Source organism: Macaca mulatta, chromosome 16, assembly GCF_049350105.2.
Source record: "Macaca mulatta isolate MMU2019108-1 chromosome 16, T2T-MMU8v2.0, whole genome shotgun sequence".
NCBI lineage: Eukaryota > Metazoa > Chordata > Mammalia > Primates > Cercopithecidae > Macaca > Macaca mulatta.
This window is the reverse complement of record NC_133421.1, coordinates 10,350,110-10,368,746: the sequence shown is the minus strand read 5'-3', so window position 1 is coordinate 10,368,746 and position 18,637 is coordinate 10,350,110. Positions and strand designations below refer to the sequence as shown.

At 45.5% G+C, this 18,637-nt stretch overlaps 1 protein-coding gene across 11 annotated transcripts in view; it reads left to right on the top strand.

Moving 5' to 3' along the window:
• PIK3R6 (phosphoinositide-3-kinase regulatory subunit 6) overlaps window positions 1-18,637 on the top strand; it is a 67,617-nt gene that overhangs the window by 2,244 nt on the left and 46,736 nt on the right. For 6 of the 11 annotated variants that reach the window (XR_013406093.1, XM_077970341.1, XM_077970337.1 and 3 more), the window contains exons 2-3: window positions 12,932-13,053; window positions 15,450-15,550. Coding sequence is in view for 9 of the 11 variants with exons in the window: in XM_077970341.1 (XP_077826467.1) it covers window positions 15,538-15,550 (13 nt within the window). In the remaining 2 variants the exon portion in view is untranslated. The remainder of the gene's footprint in view (window positions 1-12,931; window positions 13,054-15,449; window positions 15,551-18,637) is intronic. The other 5 variants (XM_015118586.3, XM_077970338.1, XM_077970340.1 and 2 more) reach the window with 1 other exon arrangement.

Here is an 18,637-nt window from a genome sequence, read left to right as displayed (position 1 = left end):
GCAACAGAGGCAGGTCACCCAGGCTCTGCAGGTCCCCTGTCTCTGTGCCACAGGAGCGGCTGGAGGACAGGAGGCAGAGTGTGGCCCTGGGAAGCTCCGCATCTTGTCTGCCCGGGCTTTATTCCTGCAGGTACAGGGAGGCCTAGGTGGTGGGTTCTTCTGTCTGAACAGCTTGTCCCAGGAGCCAGCAATGAGGGGCTGGGGGGATGGGGGGACAAGGGACTATCAGATCTGGAATCTTCATGACAGAAACACTGAACCTGAGCCAGGCTTCCTCGGATCCTCCTCCAAGCCCTCTTACTTCAGTATTCTCTTCTATCCAGGAGGTCACCCCCACTTTATCTCACACCAATGACAGGGAGCAGCACCTATGAACAGGTGGCCCCCATTCGCTTCTTTCTGCCGTGTCCATAGAATGCTTCTATGGTTCTGTGGTCGGTCCTTGGGCTTGTTGTACCCCAAGGGAGTGATGAGCTGTGTGTGTGCACCTGGCTTGCGACTCATTCAATGCTGATATTCTGTGTTTAAGGAAGAATGGTCTCTGAATCCCAATTCACTCATCCCTTTGTTCGTTCATTCATTCTTTGTCTCCGATCTCATCCCTCTGCCAAGAACTGTGAAGGGGAGGGGCACGGTGGCTCACGCCTGTAATCCCAGCACTTTGGGGGGCCAAGGCAGGTGGATCATGAGGTCAGGAGATTGAGACCATCCTGGCCAACATGGTGAAACCCCGTCTCTACTAAAAATACAAAAAATTAGCTAGGCGTGGTGGCAGGTGCCTGTAGTCCCAGCTACTTGGGAGGCTGAGGCAGGAGAATCACCTGAACCCGAGAGGTGGAGGTTGCAGCGAGCCAAGATTGTGCCACTGCACTCAGCCTGGTGACAGAGTGAGACTCTGTCACAAAAACAAACAAACAAAGAGTGAAGGGCCTGGGTTACAAGCTAGAAGGATCTGTTAGTTATAAGTTAACTTAGAACTAACAAGTTAGCCCACCACCGTTTCATGGTCACCAGCAGAAGACATGAGACTCCAGAGTTAAAGACAAAGAACTCTATTACTCACAGCACAACTAGCAGCATGAGCGTCGTGACAGTAGGTCCTGCTTGCCCCCAAGTCCCAGGGCTGCTGCAAGGAGCCCAACCCAAGTGGACTCTGTGCATCACAGCCCAGGAACCCTGAGCCTAGGAAACCCCAAATTTTCACGACGAGCTGCAAACAAACCTGCCCAACTTTTACCCTGAAAGGAGCCATTATCTCTATTCTATTGACAGCAAATTAATCTGCCTTCTGTCCTAGAACGGACAGTATCTTCCAAGGCCGTTTGCTGTACAAACGTATTTGAAAAGATGATACAGAAGAATGCTCACCAGGCATGCACAAACAGAAACCTATGGAGAATTGTCTCCCAACATCTTCGTAGTGTCCCCCACTCATTGCGCCCCAACCATGCTGTCCCTTAAAAACACTGGGCACCCTCGCAACTCAGGACTTGGCTATTCTCTTTGCTTAGAGCGTTCTTCCTGCAGATACCGCATGGCTTGCTGTTGGGCCTTTTTCAGGTTCCCACTCAAATGGCACCTCCTCAGGAGATCTCCCTGATCATCCTTTTAAAAACCAGCTGGGTGCGGTGGCTCACATCTGTAATCCCAGCACTTTGGGAGGCCGAGGCGGGAGGATCACGAGGTCAGGAGATGGAGACTATTCTGGCCAACATGGTGAAACCCAATCTCTACTAAAATACAAAAGATTAGCTGGGCGTGGTGGTGTGCGCCTGTAGTCCCAGCTACTCAGGAGGCTGAGGCAGGAGAATGGCTTGAACCTGGGAGGTGGAGGTTGCGGTGAGCCGAGATCGTGCCACTGCACTCCAGCCTGGGGGATAGAGCGAGACTGTGTCTCAAAAACAAACAAACAAACAAAAAACAAAACACATACAGACTTGGGGATTGGGGGAAATAAGGATATGCTGGTCAAAGGGTATGAAGTTTCCATTAGATGGGAGGAATACGGTTTCTGAGATTCATTGCACAGCAGGGTGACTATAGTTAATAGTGGTGTATTATATACTTCACAACTGCTAAGAGAATAAATATTTCAAATGTTTTCACCAGGAAAATGATAAGTATTCAATGGATATGTTAATTAGCCTTATTTCATCACTCCACGTTATATATGTCTATCATAATATCACTTTGCACCTCATAAATATATGCAATTATAATCTATCAATTGACAATCAAATTTAAAAGTTTATATTTAAATATATATTTAAATATATATATATCCAAATATCCATATGTAGACACTGCACACTCCTCCCCAACTCTAGAACCCCCCCTTCCCAAGGTTATTCTTATACCACTATCTTTATCTAATATACGATTTAATTATTTGGTCGATTTTCTGTTCCCTACACACCCACTAGAGTGCAAACTTTCCGAGAGCAGGCATTTTGTGTATTTTAACTTATTGTCACATCCCCAGGACCTGGAACAGTGTCTGACACATAGGAGGTGCTCAGGAACTATGGAATAAGTGAAATAATGAGTGAATGCTGTGGGCAGTGTAAGTGAGAGGCCACGGCGGGGGTGACCACAGGGCGTCTCCCAGGTTGTTGGGATTTGTCCCTTGGTCACTTTCCTGCTGCCTATTTTGGCTGCCAGGAGTCTTGCTGACTGTGGGTGGAGGCTGGTGTATCGCTCTCCTGTAATGTCTTATTCTTGCGCTAAGGCGGGAGGGAGAGGAATTTTTAGATGAGCCCTGACATGCTCATCTAAAACATGTTCATGACATGTTTGGTTGGTCAGTACCTTGCACATTGCCCTTGTGGCACAAAAGCAGCAAACATTGCAGCCTCAGCTGTCCATGATAGGGCCCGAGAAAGATCGGCCACCCCCAGGTGACAGAGGTAGCTGCCAGGTCAATGTGGCACAATGTCCTTCTCACCATTGTGTCTGTCTCCACGCTTCCTATGGGACTGCTGTCTTCTCTGCAGTATTCTGAGCATCAAACTAATCTCTGTTTCCTGTGTCGTTTATTGTAGCAACCATACCCAACAGACGTGTTTCTGTCGTCTAGCCCAAGGGTAGCTTTGGGACAGTGTCCCTGCCTTGTCTTCATATGAGTGCCTGACATTCATTCATTTATTCAAGCATATTTATCAAGGGCCTTCCATGTGGTATAAACAGTGTCAGGTAATGGGGACTCAACAGTGAGCAAAATGGAGCCCCTGCCCACGGGGAGCTTATATTTTAGTGGCGGCAGCCAGATGATAAACAAATGCAATAGCATAGTCCCCTTACCTGCAGGGGACACACTCCAAGACCCCCCAGGGGATGCCTCAGACGTCCAGTAGTACTGAACTTGGCTGCTGTCAATCAGAACACATTTCTGCTCAGGTCTTGCACCCACACATTTAATATCCTTTCTATCTTAATGAAGCACTGTGGCCACAACTTTGCAGTTTCAGATGAGACAGCAAAACTAGCAAAAAGGTCTTTTTCCTTCACAATTTCATGGCTAGAAGATTTGTCCTTACCACAGATCTTAGCTACTTCAACATACAATTTTTTTCTTTCCTTGTTAAGATGAGAACTTTTGCCTTTTCACTTCAAGGGAGCACTTTACAGCTTCTCCTTGGATGATTGACGGCAGGCAGGTTCAGTACTATCGGAGGTCTTAGGCATCCCCTTGGCATATCTGAATTGCCAGCCTCACTTCTCTTGCACCTTGGGGCCATGAGTAAGTAAAATAAGGGTGACTTGAACACAAGCACTGCGACACCACCACAGTTAATCTGATAACCATGATGGCTTACAGTCAGGTAGCACACACCGTGTACACCTACTGAACCAAAGGACGCTTCACATTCCGGGCGGGACAGACCAGAACGGTGAGAGGTTTCATCATGCTCCTCAGAACAGTGTGCAATTTAAAATTTAGGAATCATTTCTTTCTAGAAGTTTTCATGTAGTATTTTTGGACCACAGTTGACCTTGAGCAACTGAAATTGCAGAAAGTGAAGCTGCAGATAAGGGAGGATTACTGTACAGGGCGTCGGGTGCTAGGGAGAAGTACAGAGATGCACCGTGTTTGTTGAAAGACGTCTATGGGCACTGTGTGGCAACCCTAATGCCCAGCCCATTTCAGAAATTCTGTAAGTAACTTTTCTCTTTGTGAACTGCAACTTGAACCACAATATAGAACATGGATTGCCAACATGTCTGCTTTTTTTTTTTTGAGACAGAGTCTCGCTCTGTCACCCAGGCTGGAGTACAGTGTGGCACAATCTTGGCTCACTGCAACCTCTGCCTCCCAGATTCGAGCAATTCTCCTGCTTCAGCCTCCTGAGTAGCTGGGACCACAGGTGCACGCCACCACACCCGTCTAATTTTTGTATTTTTAGTAGAGACGGGGTTTCACCACGTTGGCCAGTCTGGTCTTGAACTCCTGATCTCGTGATCCACCTGCCTTGGCCTCCCAAAGTGCTGGGATTACAGGCGTGAGCCACCATGCCCGGCTCATGTCTGCTTTTAAGAGCCCAATAGGTAGCATAAATGGTGATGTGGACAGGCTGATAGTGCTGGTGTGGTGTGCCTGGCACTGCCCCCGGCTTCAGTGTCCCCATTGTGAACTCAGCAGGGACACTGAGATCCTGGGGAGCACATGGCCCTTCTTCAGGGAAGCTGCATGGCAACTCCAGCTAACTGTTGCCACACAGGATCGTGGGTTTGGTGTCGCTAGATCTTCCAGTTACTCCTTTTAAATAAAAGCTGGAAATCTTGATTTTTAGATGAAATACGACTTTTAAATGTTGGCCACAGATTCAAATTTCCAAAAACGGTGGCATCTCCTGGGGAAGGAAACCAATGGGCCAGAGCAGCGGTCCCCAACCTTTTTGACACCAGGAACCAGTTTCATGGAAGACAATTTTTCCACGGACGGGGTTTGGGGGTGGGGAGGGGTTGGCTGGGTGGGGAAGGGGGCTGGGGCTGGGGATGGATTCAGGATGAAACTGCTCCACCTCAGGTCATCAGGTATTAGATTCTCTTAAGAAACAGGCAGCCTGGATCCCTCGAATGCACAGTTCACAATAGGGTTCAAGCTCCTATGAGAAGCTTACGCCCCTGCCGCCACCCCACCGCTAATCTGACAGGAGGTGGAGCTCAGGCGGTCCTCGTGGCCCACCAGCCACTCACCTGCTGCTGTGTCCCTAGTTCCTAACAGCCCATGGATCAGCGCAGGTCCGCAGCCTGGGGTTTGGGGGACCCTTGGGCCAGAGGATAGCTAAGAAGGAGCCTGGCCTTTCACTGCATAGCTATCTGTGCCTTTTAGAGTTTTGCCATATGCATGGTTTTTTATGTGAAAAGTGAATTTTAAAAATATACTAGACAGAGCACAGTCTCTGAGAGTCTCTTACATGAGTCTGCGAAATGGGTAGTCTTCTTAAGCACTGTATTAGTCAGGTCACTCCAGAGGAACACAACAAATAGGATAGAGAGAGAGAGATTGGGAGGTGGGTAGGGGGTGGATAGAAAACAAAAGGATGTATTAGCAGGGATTGGCTCCTGTGATTGTGGCTGCTGAGAAGTCCCTCATCTGTGGTCTGTAAGCTATAGAGGCCCGGGAAAGCCCGTGGTGTGATTCCAGTCTGAGTCCAAAGGCCGAGAACCAGGGAAGATGATGGCGTCAGTCTCCACCCAAGTCCGAAGACCGGAGAATGAGGAGCGCTGATTTTTGTCCAGGGGCAGGATGGAGGTCCCAGTTGAAGCACAGAGAGCACATCAGGCCCTTCCTCCTCCCTCTTGTCTATTTCAGGCCCTCAGCAGATCACGTGATGCCCACCCACATGGCTGAGGGCAGATCTTGACTCACTCCCTCCATTCAGATGCTCATCTTTCCTGGAAACACCCTCACGGACGCCTCCAGAAATAATGCTTCCCCGGCCATCTGGGTTTCCCTTGGTCTGGTCAAGTTGACACCTAAAATAAACCATCACAAGCATGCTGCGTGCATGGGGCGGTGAGACAGTTTCAGTGTGCTAATGGTGGGCCATGGGTGTGTGAGGTCTGTTCCAGGGGTCTTGGGCAAGTTCAGCCACCCTGCGGTCATTACGAGGTGGCAGACTGGTAGACCATGCAGCCCCAAGGGGCAAGGACTGTGTCTCATTCATTCATCTCTAACCTCTCAGGTCTTGTGCGATTTCTGCCCCATGGATTATGTTCTGAAGAGGCTCTTTGATTTACTCAGCAACCTCAGCCACCCAAAACACTGCCAGGAACTCAGAAGACAGCCAGAGGGCCTTCTGAGCAAATAGAAGTTGCAAGTCCATGCATGGAAGTTTGATGCTCTTTTCATTGATCAGTTCTCAGGCTTTGTTTCTTCATTTTACATACAAGACAATTACATGTGCTTATCCAGCTTCCCAGCCTTCAGCAAGTTGGCAGTTGGGTGGAGGAGCAGACACAGCCCAGGCAGGGCTGCAGCCAACACAGAAAGCACTTTGTTCAAATCAGAAAGAGGCACCCCTCTGAGCAGACAAATTACAGCAAGTTCCTCTTTGGATGGATGAATTGCAAAACCTCACCCTCCCTGCCCGGGTAAATTACAAAAAGGCCAGCAGAGCAGTGGGCTGGACTGCAGCCTCCACTCACCCACTAAGTGCAGGACACAGTCGGTGCTGCTGAAATGAGGAATCACACATGAGAAGTCAAACAGTAACAGCCACTCAGTGTAGGGTAAGGTTGTCCTCACCTACTGATAGCTCCTGCCATCGTCACCGTTTTATGGCACGGTGCATGCAATCAGCTTCCATCAAGACTCATTGAGAAAACAGCCAGGCGCCATGGCTCACACCTGCCTCTAATCCCAGCACTTTGGGAGGCCAAGGCGGGTGGATCACCTGAGGTCAGGAGTTCAAGACCAGCCTGGTTAACATGGCGAAACCCTGTCTCTACTAAAAATGCAAAAATTAGCTGGGTGTGGTGGCAGGTGCCTGTAATTGCTAGCCTCAAGGAGGCCGAGGCAAGAGAATCGCTTGAACCCAGGAGGCGGAGGTTGCAGTGAGCCGAGATCACGCCACTGCACTCCAGCCTGGGCGACAAGAGGGAAACTCCATCTCAAACCAAACCAAACCAAACCAGATTAATTGAGAAATTAATTAATTAATCATTCAGAGGCATGGTTTGGTGCTTGAAAGGGCAAGCTTTATTTCCTAAAAAATTCTTCTCATTCCTGAAGCAAAGACACATGAGATGTTGATGCATTTTGAGAATGAGCTGCTTCTATTTCCATTTCCTGTCTACGTGCAAGCTTGTCCCTTGGGGGCTCTTCCCCTACACTGGTGTGGCCAGCAGCCCCAAAGGACAGGAAATCGACCACAAAGGTCTCCTGGGGGAGGAGCAAGGAAGCAGCACCTGCACAAATATATAGAAACGCTGAATAAATGTTTGATGAGTGAATGTGTGAGTGACTGAAGGAATGAATAAATGATCAGGGAGGCTTTCTGACAGTTACTGGTAGAGTTTCTTAGAATTTTACTTTCCTTTTTTAATTTAATTTTATTTTATTTGAGACAGAGTTTCACTCTTGTTGCCCAGGCTGGTATGCAGTGGTGCGATCACGGCTCACCATAAGCTCCGCCTCCCAGATTCAAGCGATTCTCCTGCCTCAGCCTCCCGAGTAGCTGGGATTACAGGCACCTGCCACCATGCCCAGCTAATTTTTTTGTATTTTTAGTAGAGACGGGGTTTCACTATATTAGCCGGGATGGTGTCAATCTCCTGATCTTGTGATATGCCTGCCTCAGCCTCCCAAAGTGGAATTTTAGTTTCAATTAAAAATCAGCCCAGAAGCACTCTCCATTTGCCACAAAAACTCCTGGGATCTTACACTTTTCTCTTAGTCTTTATCTGTGAGATTTCTTTTCTTTCAAGGCTGCCCCACATTCATTATTAACCCACGCCACCCCAGACAGAAGTTTGCGTTCATTTTATTTCACTAAGACAGAGGGGGACTCTGTGAGGTTTAGAGAGGGGAAAGGAGGGCATGTGGAGGTCACAGGAAGTGGCCACAACCCCATGACCCAGGTTGAGATCTGGGCTCTAGCCCTGGTTCTATCCTTCACTGGCCATGTGGCTTTCAGCAGTAGTCTTCACTTTCATTCGTTCATCAAATATTCATCTAAAATAGGTATTCATTGTCCACTAAGTGGGTGCTGCCCTAGGTGCTGGACATGCTGCAGTGAACAAGACACGCCCCATCCCAGTATTTGTGGAGTTCACATTCTAATTACTAGCCAAGAAAACTAAGCCTGACAGCAAAATTTTCCATACTGATAAATGCTATGAATAAAACAGAGTGTGCTGCAGTGTGACAGGGAGGGCTATTTTGGACAGGATGGTCAGGAAAGGCCTCTGAGGAGGTGACGTTGACAATGAGACCTGAATGTTGACGGGGAGCCAGCTGTGGGGAAAGCTGGGGGACGGGTGCTTCAGGCAGGGGCGTGCAAAGGCCCTGAGGTAGGACCAACTTTGGCGGGACGAGATGCAGCTGGAAAGGTGCGCTGGGGCCCGATCAGGTGAGCTTGTCAGCAGCGTGGAGTTCACTAGGAGATCGAGGAGAAGCCATTGGAGATCTTGAATCAGAAAATAGATTATAAGGGGAAAGAACGGAAGCTGGGAGACCCTGTAGGGGTACTGCCATGATCCATACGAGAGATGATGGTGGCTTGGACCTGGTGGGGCAATTCAGGTGGAGGTTATAATGATCATTCTCCACATCCACACAGGTCACACAGGGGGACCTGGGAACCCCAGCCTCCTGCACCCCGTCTGGAAAGCTCCTCGTGGCTTCCCTCCGCCACTGGATGTGGGGTCAGGACCTGAATCTACCTCATGCCCACCTGCCTGTCTACCCCACACAGTGGCTCTGCTCACACTGTCTTGTCATTTTCAGCTCCTCCCCCTTAGACTGGAAAAGACTCAAACTCAGCTAGAGTCTCATTTTCATGAAATAAAATTTCAGGAAGTTGGAGTTTTCATGTTTGAATTTTCATCATTCACTCCAATTTCGATGCCTACTTTTATTCACAAAAACAGGCCAGGGAGCATTTTCAGACAGCATGGCACGGATGGTTGACACGTTCCTCTCTGTACTGGGGTTTCGGGTCCCTGATCTCCAGGCCCAGCCCTTTAGCTACAGGGTGTTGTTCAATAGTCTGACATTCTACCTGGCGCTTTTGGGTGTGTGATCTCACAAAGGAGGTGACTGAGGCTCAGAGAGGCCAAGAAAAAATGAGCCACACAGGCTAATGGCGGGGGAGCCCGACTCGAACCCAATTCTTCAGACTCCAGTCAGTCACGTCCACAGCACAGCATGAATCAGCTTCTTAGAGCAGCCGTCCCTGAAGCTCAGGGAGGGAAAAAGGGGGATTATTTTAATAACTTTATTGTTGTTGTTGTTGTTATTTTAAAAGTTAAACCCACAGCACAATGTTCTTAAATTGACCGGTGGGCTCCCAAATGTTCATGTTATTACGACATTCCTGAACATAATATGTTAGCTCTCTTTTGTGTGTGCCATCTGTCATACAAAAATAAGGTCAAATGTACTTAATATTAAGAAATCAGAAAATGTAGAAATGTATTAAAATAAAAATTACCTGCGACCCCACTGTTTATGGGTAAGTAAGTCACCTTTTTTGTAGTTTAGTGTGTATCATTAAGAGGTAAGAGACTGACACACACACAAGTACAGTTAAAACTAGGGGAAATCGGAATAAAATGTATCGACATCAATATCCTGGGGTTTTTTTTGTTTGTTTGTTTTTGAGACGGAGTTTCACTCTTTGACCCGGGCTGGAATGCAGTGGTAAGATCTCAGCTCACTGCAAACTCCATCTCCCGGGTTCAAGCAATTCTCCTGCCTCAGCCTCCCGAGTAGCTGGGATGACAGGCACCCGCCACCATGCCTGGCTAATTTTTGTATTTTTAGTAGAGATGTGGTTTCACCATGTTGGCCAGCCTGGTCTCGAACTCTTGACCTCAAGTGATCCACCTGCCTTGGCCTCCCAAAGTGTTGGGATTATAGGCGTGAGCCACTGCGCCCAACCAGTGTCTTGGTTTTGATACAGTAACATCATTTTGCAAGATGTGGTCACTGGGGGGAAACTGGGTAAAGGGTACCCAGGAACTCTGTATTATTTCTTGCCACTGGATGGGAATTTACAGTTATCTCAAAATTAAACGTTTGCTTTAAAAAAGAGATAAAGATTCCTTTATCTGACACTGACCTATTTTCTGACCCTGTAGTTTTTGTTTTTTTCTTCTTTTCTAGAATGTCATATAAATAGAACCATACGGCACACAAGCTTTAGAGCCTGGCTACCTTTACTCAGCATAATGTCTCTAAGATTCACGCACGTCGTTGCACGTAGTTCTCTTTTTAATGCCGAGTGTTTCGCTGTGTGGGTGTATCACAGTTTGCTCATCCACCCACCCACTGAAGGCATTTGTGTTGTTTCCAGTTTGGGGCCATTCTGAATAGAGCTGCTCTATATATCCACGAGCAGGTGTTCGTGTGGAACACAAGTTTTTATTCCTCTGGAGGAAATAGCTAGGGATTACAGGATCATGCAGTAAGTGATGCGCAACCTTATGAGAAATGGACAAACTGTTTTCCAGAATGGCTGTGCCATTTTGCATTCTCACCAGTAACGTCTGAGAATTCCAGTTCCTCCTGACGGGTTGATGGGTGCAGCAAACCACCATGGCACGTGTATACCTATGTAACAAACCTGCACGTTCTGCACGTGTATCCCCGAACTTAAAGTATAATTTTTTTAAAAAAAAGAGACAGAATTTCAGTTCCTCCGTGTGCTCTCCAGCACTTTCTATTGCTCATTTTAAAATCTGAGTCATTCTAATAGGCATATAGTGAGACCTCGTGGTTTTTACCTGCCTTTCCCAAACTGCTGATAGCATTGAGCATTTTTTCATGTGTTTATTTGCCATCCACATAGTTTTTTTAGTAAAGTATTTATTTAGATCTTTTGCCCATTTGGGGATTATTATTTGTTTTCTTACTGTTGAGTTTTGAGAGTTATTTATTTATCCTACATATATATATATTTTTTTGTCAGACGTGATTTGCAAATATTTTCTCTAGGTCTATACTTTGTTTCTTTATTTTATTTTATTTTATTATTTTATTTTATTGTTGTTGTTTGTTTTGTTTTGTTTCTGAGATGGAGTCTCGCTCTGTCACCCAGGCTGGAGTGCAGTGGCATAATCTCAGCTCATTGCAACCTCTGCTGCCCAGGTTCAAGTGATTCTCCTGCCTCAGCCTTCTGAGTAACTGGGATTACAGGCGTGCACCACCACACCCAACTAATTTTTGTATTTTTAGTAGAGATGGGGTTTCAATATATTGGCCAGGCTGGTCTCGAACTCCTGACCTCAGGTGATCCACCCACCTTGGCCTCCCAAAATGTTGGGATTACAGGTGTGAGCCACTGTGCCCGGCCTGTTTTTTCATTTTGTTGAAGGCATCTGTCACAAAACCGAAGTTTTAAATTTCGATGAAGTCTAATTTGTCATTTTTTTCTTTTATGGATCATGTTTTGGTATTGTATCTAAAAACTTTTTCCTTAACATGAGGTTACAAGGATTTTTTCCTATGCTTTCTTCTAAAAGTTTACTGTTTTGAATTTTACATTCAAATCTATGTCCACTTTTAGTTCATTTTTGTGTAAGGTCTGAGGTTTATGTCAAGGTTTTGCTTCTTGTTTTGCATATTAATGATCAATTGTTTCATCACCATTTGTTGAAAAGATTCCTTTCTCCATTGACTTGCCTTTACAACTTTGTCAAAAATCAATTAACCATATCTGTGTGGTCCTGCTTCTGAACTCTTTGTTCTGTTCCATTGATTCATGTGTCTAGCCCTTCACAAATAACTTTAGAGTAATTCTTAAAATAAGGAGTGCGAGGCTGGGCGTGGTGGCTCATGCCTGTAATTCCAACACTTTCGGAGGCCGAGGTAGGAGGAACATGAGGTCAGGAGTTCAAGACCAGCCTGGCCAACATAGTGAAACCCCGTCTCTACTAAAAGTACAAGAATTAGCTGGGCATGGTGGTGTGTGCCTGTAGTCCCAGCTACTTGGGAGGCTGAGGCAGGAGAATTGCTTGAACCCAGGAGGCGGAGGTTTCAGTGAGCCAAGATCACGCCATTGCACTCCAGCCTGGCGACAGAGCGAGACTCCGTCTCAAATAATAAATAAATAAATAAATAAATAAATAAATAAATAAATAAATAAATATTTAGAGATAAATCTAACAAAACATGCAGGAGCCATATGATGAAAACTATAAAATGCTGATTAGATAAATCAGAGAAGACCTAAATAAATGGAGAGAAATACTGTGTTCATTGATTACAGGCATGAGCCACCGTGTCTGGCCTAAATATTTATTTTTTAAAAAATATTTGCGGCTATTGTAAATGGTATTGTGTCTTCCGAATTCAGCCAATACAGATGTATACCATAATTTTATAACTGCATGGTATTTTGTTGCACAGATTAATTTATTTACTTGGTACTCTATAATTGTGCCTTTATTTTTTTAATCTGGTTTTTCTCTGTTGTTAACAATGTTTTAATGAATATTGTTGTACATATCCTTTATCCATTTGTCCAATATTTCCCTTCGGATAGGTTTCTAAAAGTGAAATTGCTTGGACAAAAAAGTATGAACATTTTGAATTTTGATAAATATTGTCCAGCAGTCACCCAGAAAGGCTATACTAATTTCTCTTCTCACCAACTATGTATGACTGGAAATTTTCTCATATCCTATCCTTGCCAATACTGGATGTCATTATCTTTTGTCATAATCTTTGTCACTCTAATTTTTTTTTTTTTTTTTTTTTGAGATGGAATCTCCCTCTGTCACCCAGGCTGGAGTGCAGTAGCAACATCTTGACTCACTGCAACCTCCACCTCCCAGGTTCAAGCGATTCTCCTACCTCAGCCTCCCGAGTAGCTGGGATTACAGGTGAGTGCTACCATACCCAGCTAATTTTTGTATTTTTTAGTAGAGACAAGGTTTCATCATGTTGGTCAGGCTGGTCTCAAACTCTCGACCTCATGATCTGCCCACCTCGGCCTCCCCAAGTGCTGGGATTGCAGACATGAGCCACCACGCCCGGCCTGCCACTCTCATTTTAATATTCATTTCTATGATTGTCAGTAGGCTGAAATTGTAGTACATTATAATTACAATCCATTGCTGAATTCAATTAGTTGATATCTATTTTTAAATGTTATATGGATATTTGTAGGTGAGCAGCGTGGTCTATTTTGCTATTTTGGTAAAATATGGATGTATAAAATTTACCATCTTAGCCATTTTTAAGTATATAATTCAATGGCATTAAGTACATTCACAATATTGAGCAACGATTACTGCTATCCATTTCCAGAACCTTCTCATCATTCCAAACAGAGACTCTGTACCCATTACACAATAACTTCCCTTTCATCCCTTCCCCAGTCCCTGGTACTCTGTCATACTTGCTGTCTCTGCCTCTGTGAATTTGCCTATTCTAGGTATCTCATATAAGTGGAATCATAACAATATTTGTCCTTTTATGACTGACTTACTTAACTCAGCATAATGTTCTCAAGGTTCATCCATGATGTAGCATATATATGAATTTCATTCCTTTTTAAGGCCAAATAACTTTCCACTCTATGTATACATCATATTTTGTTTATCCGTTCATTGCTTCTCTGTTGATGGACATTTGAGTCGCTTCTACCATTTTGCTGTTTTGAATAATGCTTCTATTAAGATTGGTATGCAAGGATCTGTTTGAGTTCCTGTTTTCAATTCGTTTGGGCATTTACCTAAAAGTGAAATTGCTAGATCATGTGATAATTCTATGCTTGACTTTTTGAAGAACATGCCACACCATTTTCCACAGCAGCTACGCCATTTTGAATTCCCACCAGCAATGCACCACATCCTCCCAGAGTCTGCGCCCCAGAGCAATAAACTCAAGGACTGGAAAGCAGGGGAACTCCATACAAATACAGTTCTCCACACCCTTGCCAATGCTTGTTTTTTTTTTTTTTGGTTGGGTTTTTTTTTTTCTTCTGTATATATAAAACGGTCATTCCAATGGGTATGAAGTGCATGATCTGTTTTTTTAAAACTATCTTTATTAGATTTTAGTATCAAGGTTAAGCCATCCAATAAACTGAGAATCTTCCCTTCTATCTCCATGTTTTGGAACAGATTAAATAATATAGATATTTTCTTTGTAGGTTTGAAAAAACTTATCAGAAGAACCATCTGAGCCAGACATCACTCCCTCGGAGCTAGTTCTTTGACAACTGTCTCTATTTCCTCACTGGTTACAAATATAAGCAGTTTTTCTGATTCTTCTAGAGCCTTTTGAGTCATTTTTATTTTCCTAGAAAACCAGGTGTGACACAGGGGACTCAGATTTTCTTTTTTGGTATAAATAAATATATATATATGACATTTATCATTTCTAATATTGTCTCTTTTTTATCTCTTTTGAGATTAGCTTTCCCAATTATATGTTTGTTTGTTTGCTTGTTTTCTCTCCAAAAACAAGCTCTTGGATTTGTTTGGAGTTCCTCTGCATTCTGGTCATTGGGTTTATTGCTCTGGGGAGCAGATTCTGGCAGGATCTCCCACTGGGGTCACAGTGGGACAGCCAGAGGTCGTGCTTAAGGGAGGGCTCTAGAGCCAGACGGTCTGAGTTCAAGTCCTCATTCCTTACTTACTAGCTATTTCACTTTGAATAGTTATTTAGCCTCTCTGTGTTTCAGTTTCCCCGTCTATAGAACTGGGGAGGGGGGCAGAGATAGAACCTTCCTCATAAGCTTAATATTAATATTAAAAAGTTGATATTTCTTAAGTGCTTAGAAGAGTAATGCCTGGCACATAGTAAGCACTATATAAGTTTTCTCTTTTCTCTTTCTTTTTTCAGCCAAAGTCTTGCCCAGGCTGGAGTGCAGTGGCACCATCTCAGCTCACTGCAACCTCCGCCTCCCAGGTTCAGGCGATTCTCCTGTGTCGGCCTCCTGAGTAGCTGGAATTACAGGCACCTGCCACCATGCCCAGCTAATTTTTTGTATTTTTAGTAGAAATGGTTGGGCTGGTCTCGAACCAACCATAACCATGTTGGTTGGGCTGGTCTCGAACTCCTGACCTCAAGTGACCGACTCGCCTTGGCCTCCCAAAGTGCTGGGATTACAGGTGTGAGCCAACGCACCCAGCCATAATTTTTCTTAAATACAGCTAGACTTCCCCCCAGCGTGCTAGAAGCCTAGGTCGCTTAGGAGCTTCTCCATTTCCCAAGGTGCGTTCTGCACCTTTCCACTGCTTCCACTAATTAACTGCCTCTTATTTTACAGAACCACCTCTGTGCAGAAAAGCAACCACCTTGTTTTCTATTCTGCTGCCTGAGACAACCACATTCTCCTCCTACACCCAAAGGTTCCCATGGAGAGCTCAGGTCAGTGTGGTGGGGGGGAAAGGGGTCTAGTGAGCCTGCTGCTGAGTGGGGAAGGCCCTTCTCATGGGTGAGGATGCCTCTAGGGCTGGCAGGACCCCCTGCACGTAGACAGGCTGCAAGGCCACAGTTCAGGGATCCTGCCTAAATGTGAGAACATCTTGAGAGTTGGACATCTACACACTTGCACGAGGCTCCAACTGCTCACTGGACACTGAGCTTAACAACGGGAATAATGACAAGAATAGTCACAATTTATTGCCAAATACTTGTGACTATTTAACAAAAACCTATATAGCACTTATAATGGATTGAGGAGGGATAAAAGCACTTGACGAATATTAACTCATTTAGTCTTGGTTAACCCCCTAAGATAGGGATTATTACCCTCGTTTTACAGAAGGGGAAATGGAGGCATGCCAGGGGCAGGTACTTTTCCCCTAGTCACATAGCTATTGAGTGGTCAAATCAGGAGTGGAACCCAACGATCTAGCTCCAGTGTCTAGGCTTAATGATTTCAGTATGGATTGCCTTGCACAAATGCCAGAAGGATTCTGTGAGGTGGGGCTAGCACTATGATTATCCTCATTTTTCTGAAAGGGAAACTGAGGCCTGGAGAGGTTATATAATTTGCTCAAAGCCACACAGCTAGTAAGTGGCAAAGCCAGAACTGGGGCCTAGTCTGGCTGATTTCAAAGCCTGGACTCTTCACCCTATGTCAACTTGGGACAACAGGGAAAGATGACCGACCCCCAGCAAGGTGTGCATCATCTATTGGTCACCTGGAAAGTCAAAGATCACACCTTAGGCCACCAAGCCAAGACTCTAATTCCCCTAAAGATCCCTGTCCTGAGGAAGGGAAGGGCACCCCCTAGGCATCAGCTGCTCAGTTGTTAATATTCCTATGACATAAATTCTTTTGACGTCCATCCATCCATCCATCCACCCATCCATCCATCCATCGAGAGCCTCGTCCAATCAGAAGAAGCTCCACGGAGTCAGGCAACCCCAGTGAATCCTGGTGTTACAATATTCTGGGTCATCCATAACCAGCTGGGGTTTGGAGTGGGAGGCTTGGGATGGGGAAGCACTGTGAAAATCTCCTAAATACAGTCAGGCACTGCATATTGGCAACGTTTTGGTCAATGACGAGCCTTATAAAAAGCAGTGGTCCCAAGACAGAGTACCATATTTTTACTGTGCCTTTGCTATGTTTAGATACGTTTAGACACACAGAAACCATTGTGTTACAGTTGCCTACAGTACTCAGTGCAGTCACACGCTGTGTAGGTTTGTCGCCTAGGTGTGTAGCAGGCTATGCCGTGTAGGTTTGTGTAAGTGAGCTCTGCGATATCCATACACTGATGAAATTGCCCCATGACATATTTCTCAGAACATATCCCTGTAGTTAAGTGACACATGAAGGTATTTCAAATCCAACTTACTTTGCACTCACTTTGGAACAATAATTACATGCCATGCTGTCTTTTAGGAAAAGAGGTGCACCAATAAAGGTTTGTTGTATGTAAGCAATAGAAACTAATGTGGCCAATTTAATTTTTTAAAAATGTGGCCAAGCATCAAAGGAAAAGCTGAAGCACCAGACACCAGAAAGGGCAGGGAAAGCGTAGCCCTGCCACCAGGACAGAGAGAGGTAGGCAGTGTCCTTGGAGAGCACATCAGGCATCCTTCCCTCCTGGCCATTCTCTGCCCAAGCCTGAGAGAGAGACAGAGACAGAGAGTATCCGTCCTTGGGCAGCCTGGTCCTGTGCCCACACCAAGGTTGAAGCTAAGTAGGCACCTGGGTCACAGTCCCACCAAGACTGCAATGAGCAGGGAGGGACGCTGGGCAGGTGAAGCCACTGACTTCCCCCTCCAAAGGTATGGCAGATGACTCCCAGATCCAATGGGTAAAAGGAAACATCCCCAAATCAGAATGATTACCCTGGCAACTCAGAAGAGGAGTTCATCATGACCAGGACTGCAGTTGTCTTTCCACGTTATGACTTTTTTTTTTTTTTTTTTGAGACGGAGTCTCTCTCTGTCACCCAGACTGGAATGCAATGGCGCCATCTCGGCTCACTGCAGCCTCCGCCTCCTGGGTTCCAGTGATTCTCCAGCCTCAACCTCCCAAGTAGCTGGGATTACAGGCGTGCACCACCATGTCCAGCTAATTTTTCTGTATTTTTAGTAGAGACGGAGTTTCACCATGTTGCCCAGGCTGATCTTGAACTCCTGATCTCAGGTGATATGCCTGCCTCGGCCTCCCGAAGTGCTGGGATTACAGGCGTGAGCCACCGCGCCTGGCCTATGATTGTTTTTAACACTCTCCACCTTCTCACAGCTCTTAGAGTCCTCCCGTCCTACAGTTAAGAAGAGGGGTACCTGAGAAGTAAAATATTTATTTCAGGGTATGCAAAAGAGCAATATTTCAGGGGCACCAAGCTGTTGTTATTTTGCCATGCCTGCAAACAGGGGTAAGATTGCAAAGGTTTTCCAAACAATCTGAGCCTTTATACTGCATAGGGGTAAGGAGGATCAGGTGTAGGCTGGAAGAGGTGCATCTGGGTACTGGAGGCCCTCTAGGTGTGGCTTTCTGTGATTGGAGAGGCAATATGTGACAAAGGGAAGGGCTCTAGACCTGGAATCTATCAAACAGGGAGAGAATAGTATTTGTCCTGCCAAACTCACAGGGTGCTTGTCAGAATCAAGTGAGATAAGACATTGGAAAACACTTTGCATATCCATGAGTCAGTCAGAGAACAGTAGCTGCTTTAAAAGCAAACGGCCCCAGATGTCAGAGGATTAAGACAAAACATGCTTATTCTTATTCTCACTGCAGTCCAATTTGAGCTTCAAGCAGACAATGAGACTTATTCCGTCTTGTGCAAAGGGAAGGCGAGTATGGAGGACAGTGCAGGGAACACAGGCCTGTGAGTGACTTACATCATTTCCACCACATTCCATTGGCCAGAATGCAGTCACATGGCTTTTATCTAACTGCAGAGGAGTTTGGGAAATGCAGTATTGCTGTCTCTTGGCATCAAAAATGAACTTGGTTTGGTGAGCACATAGCATCACCTTACCATA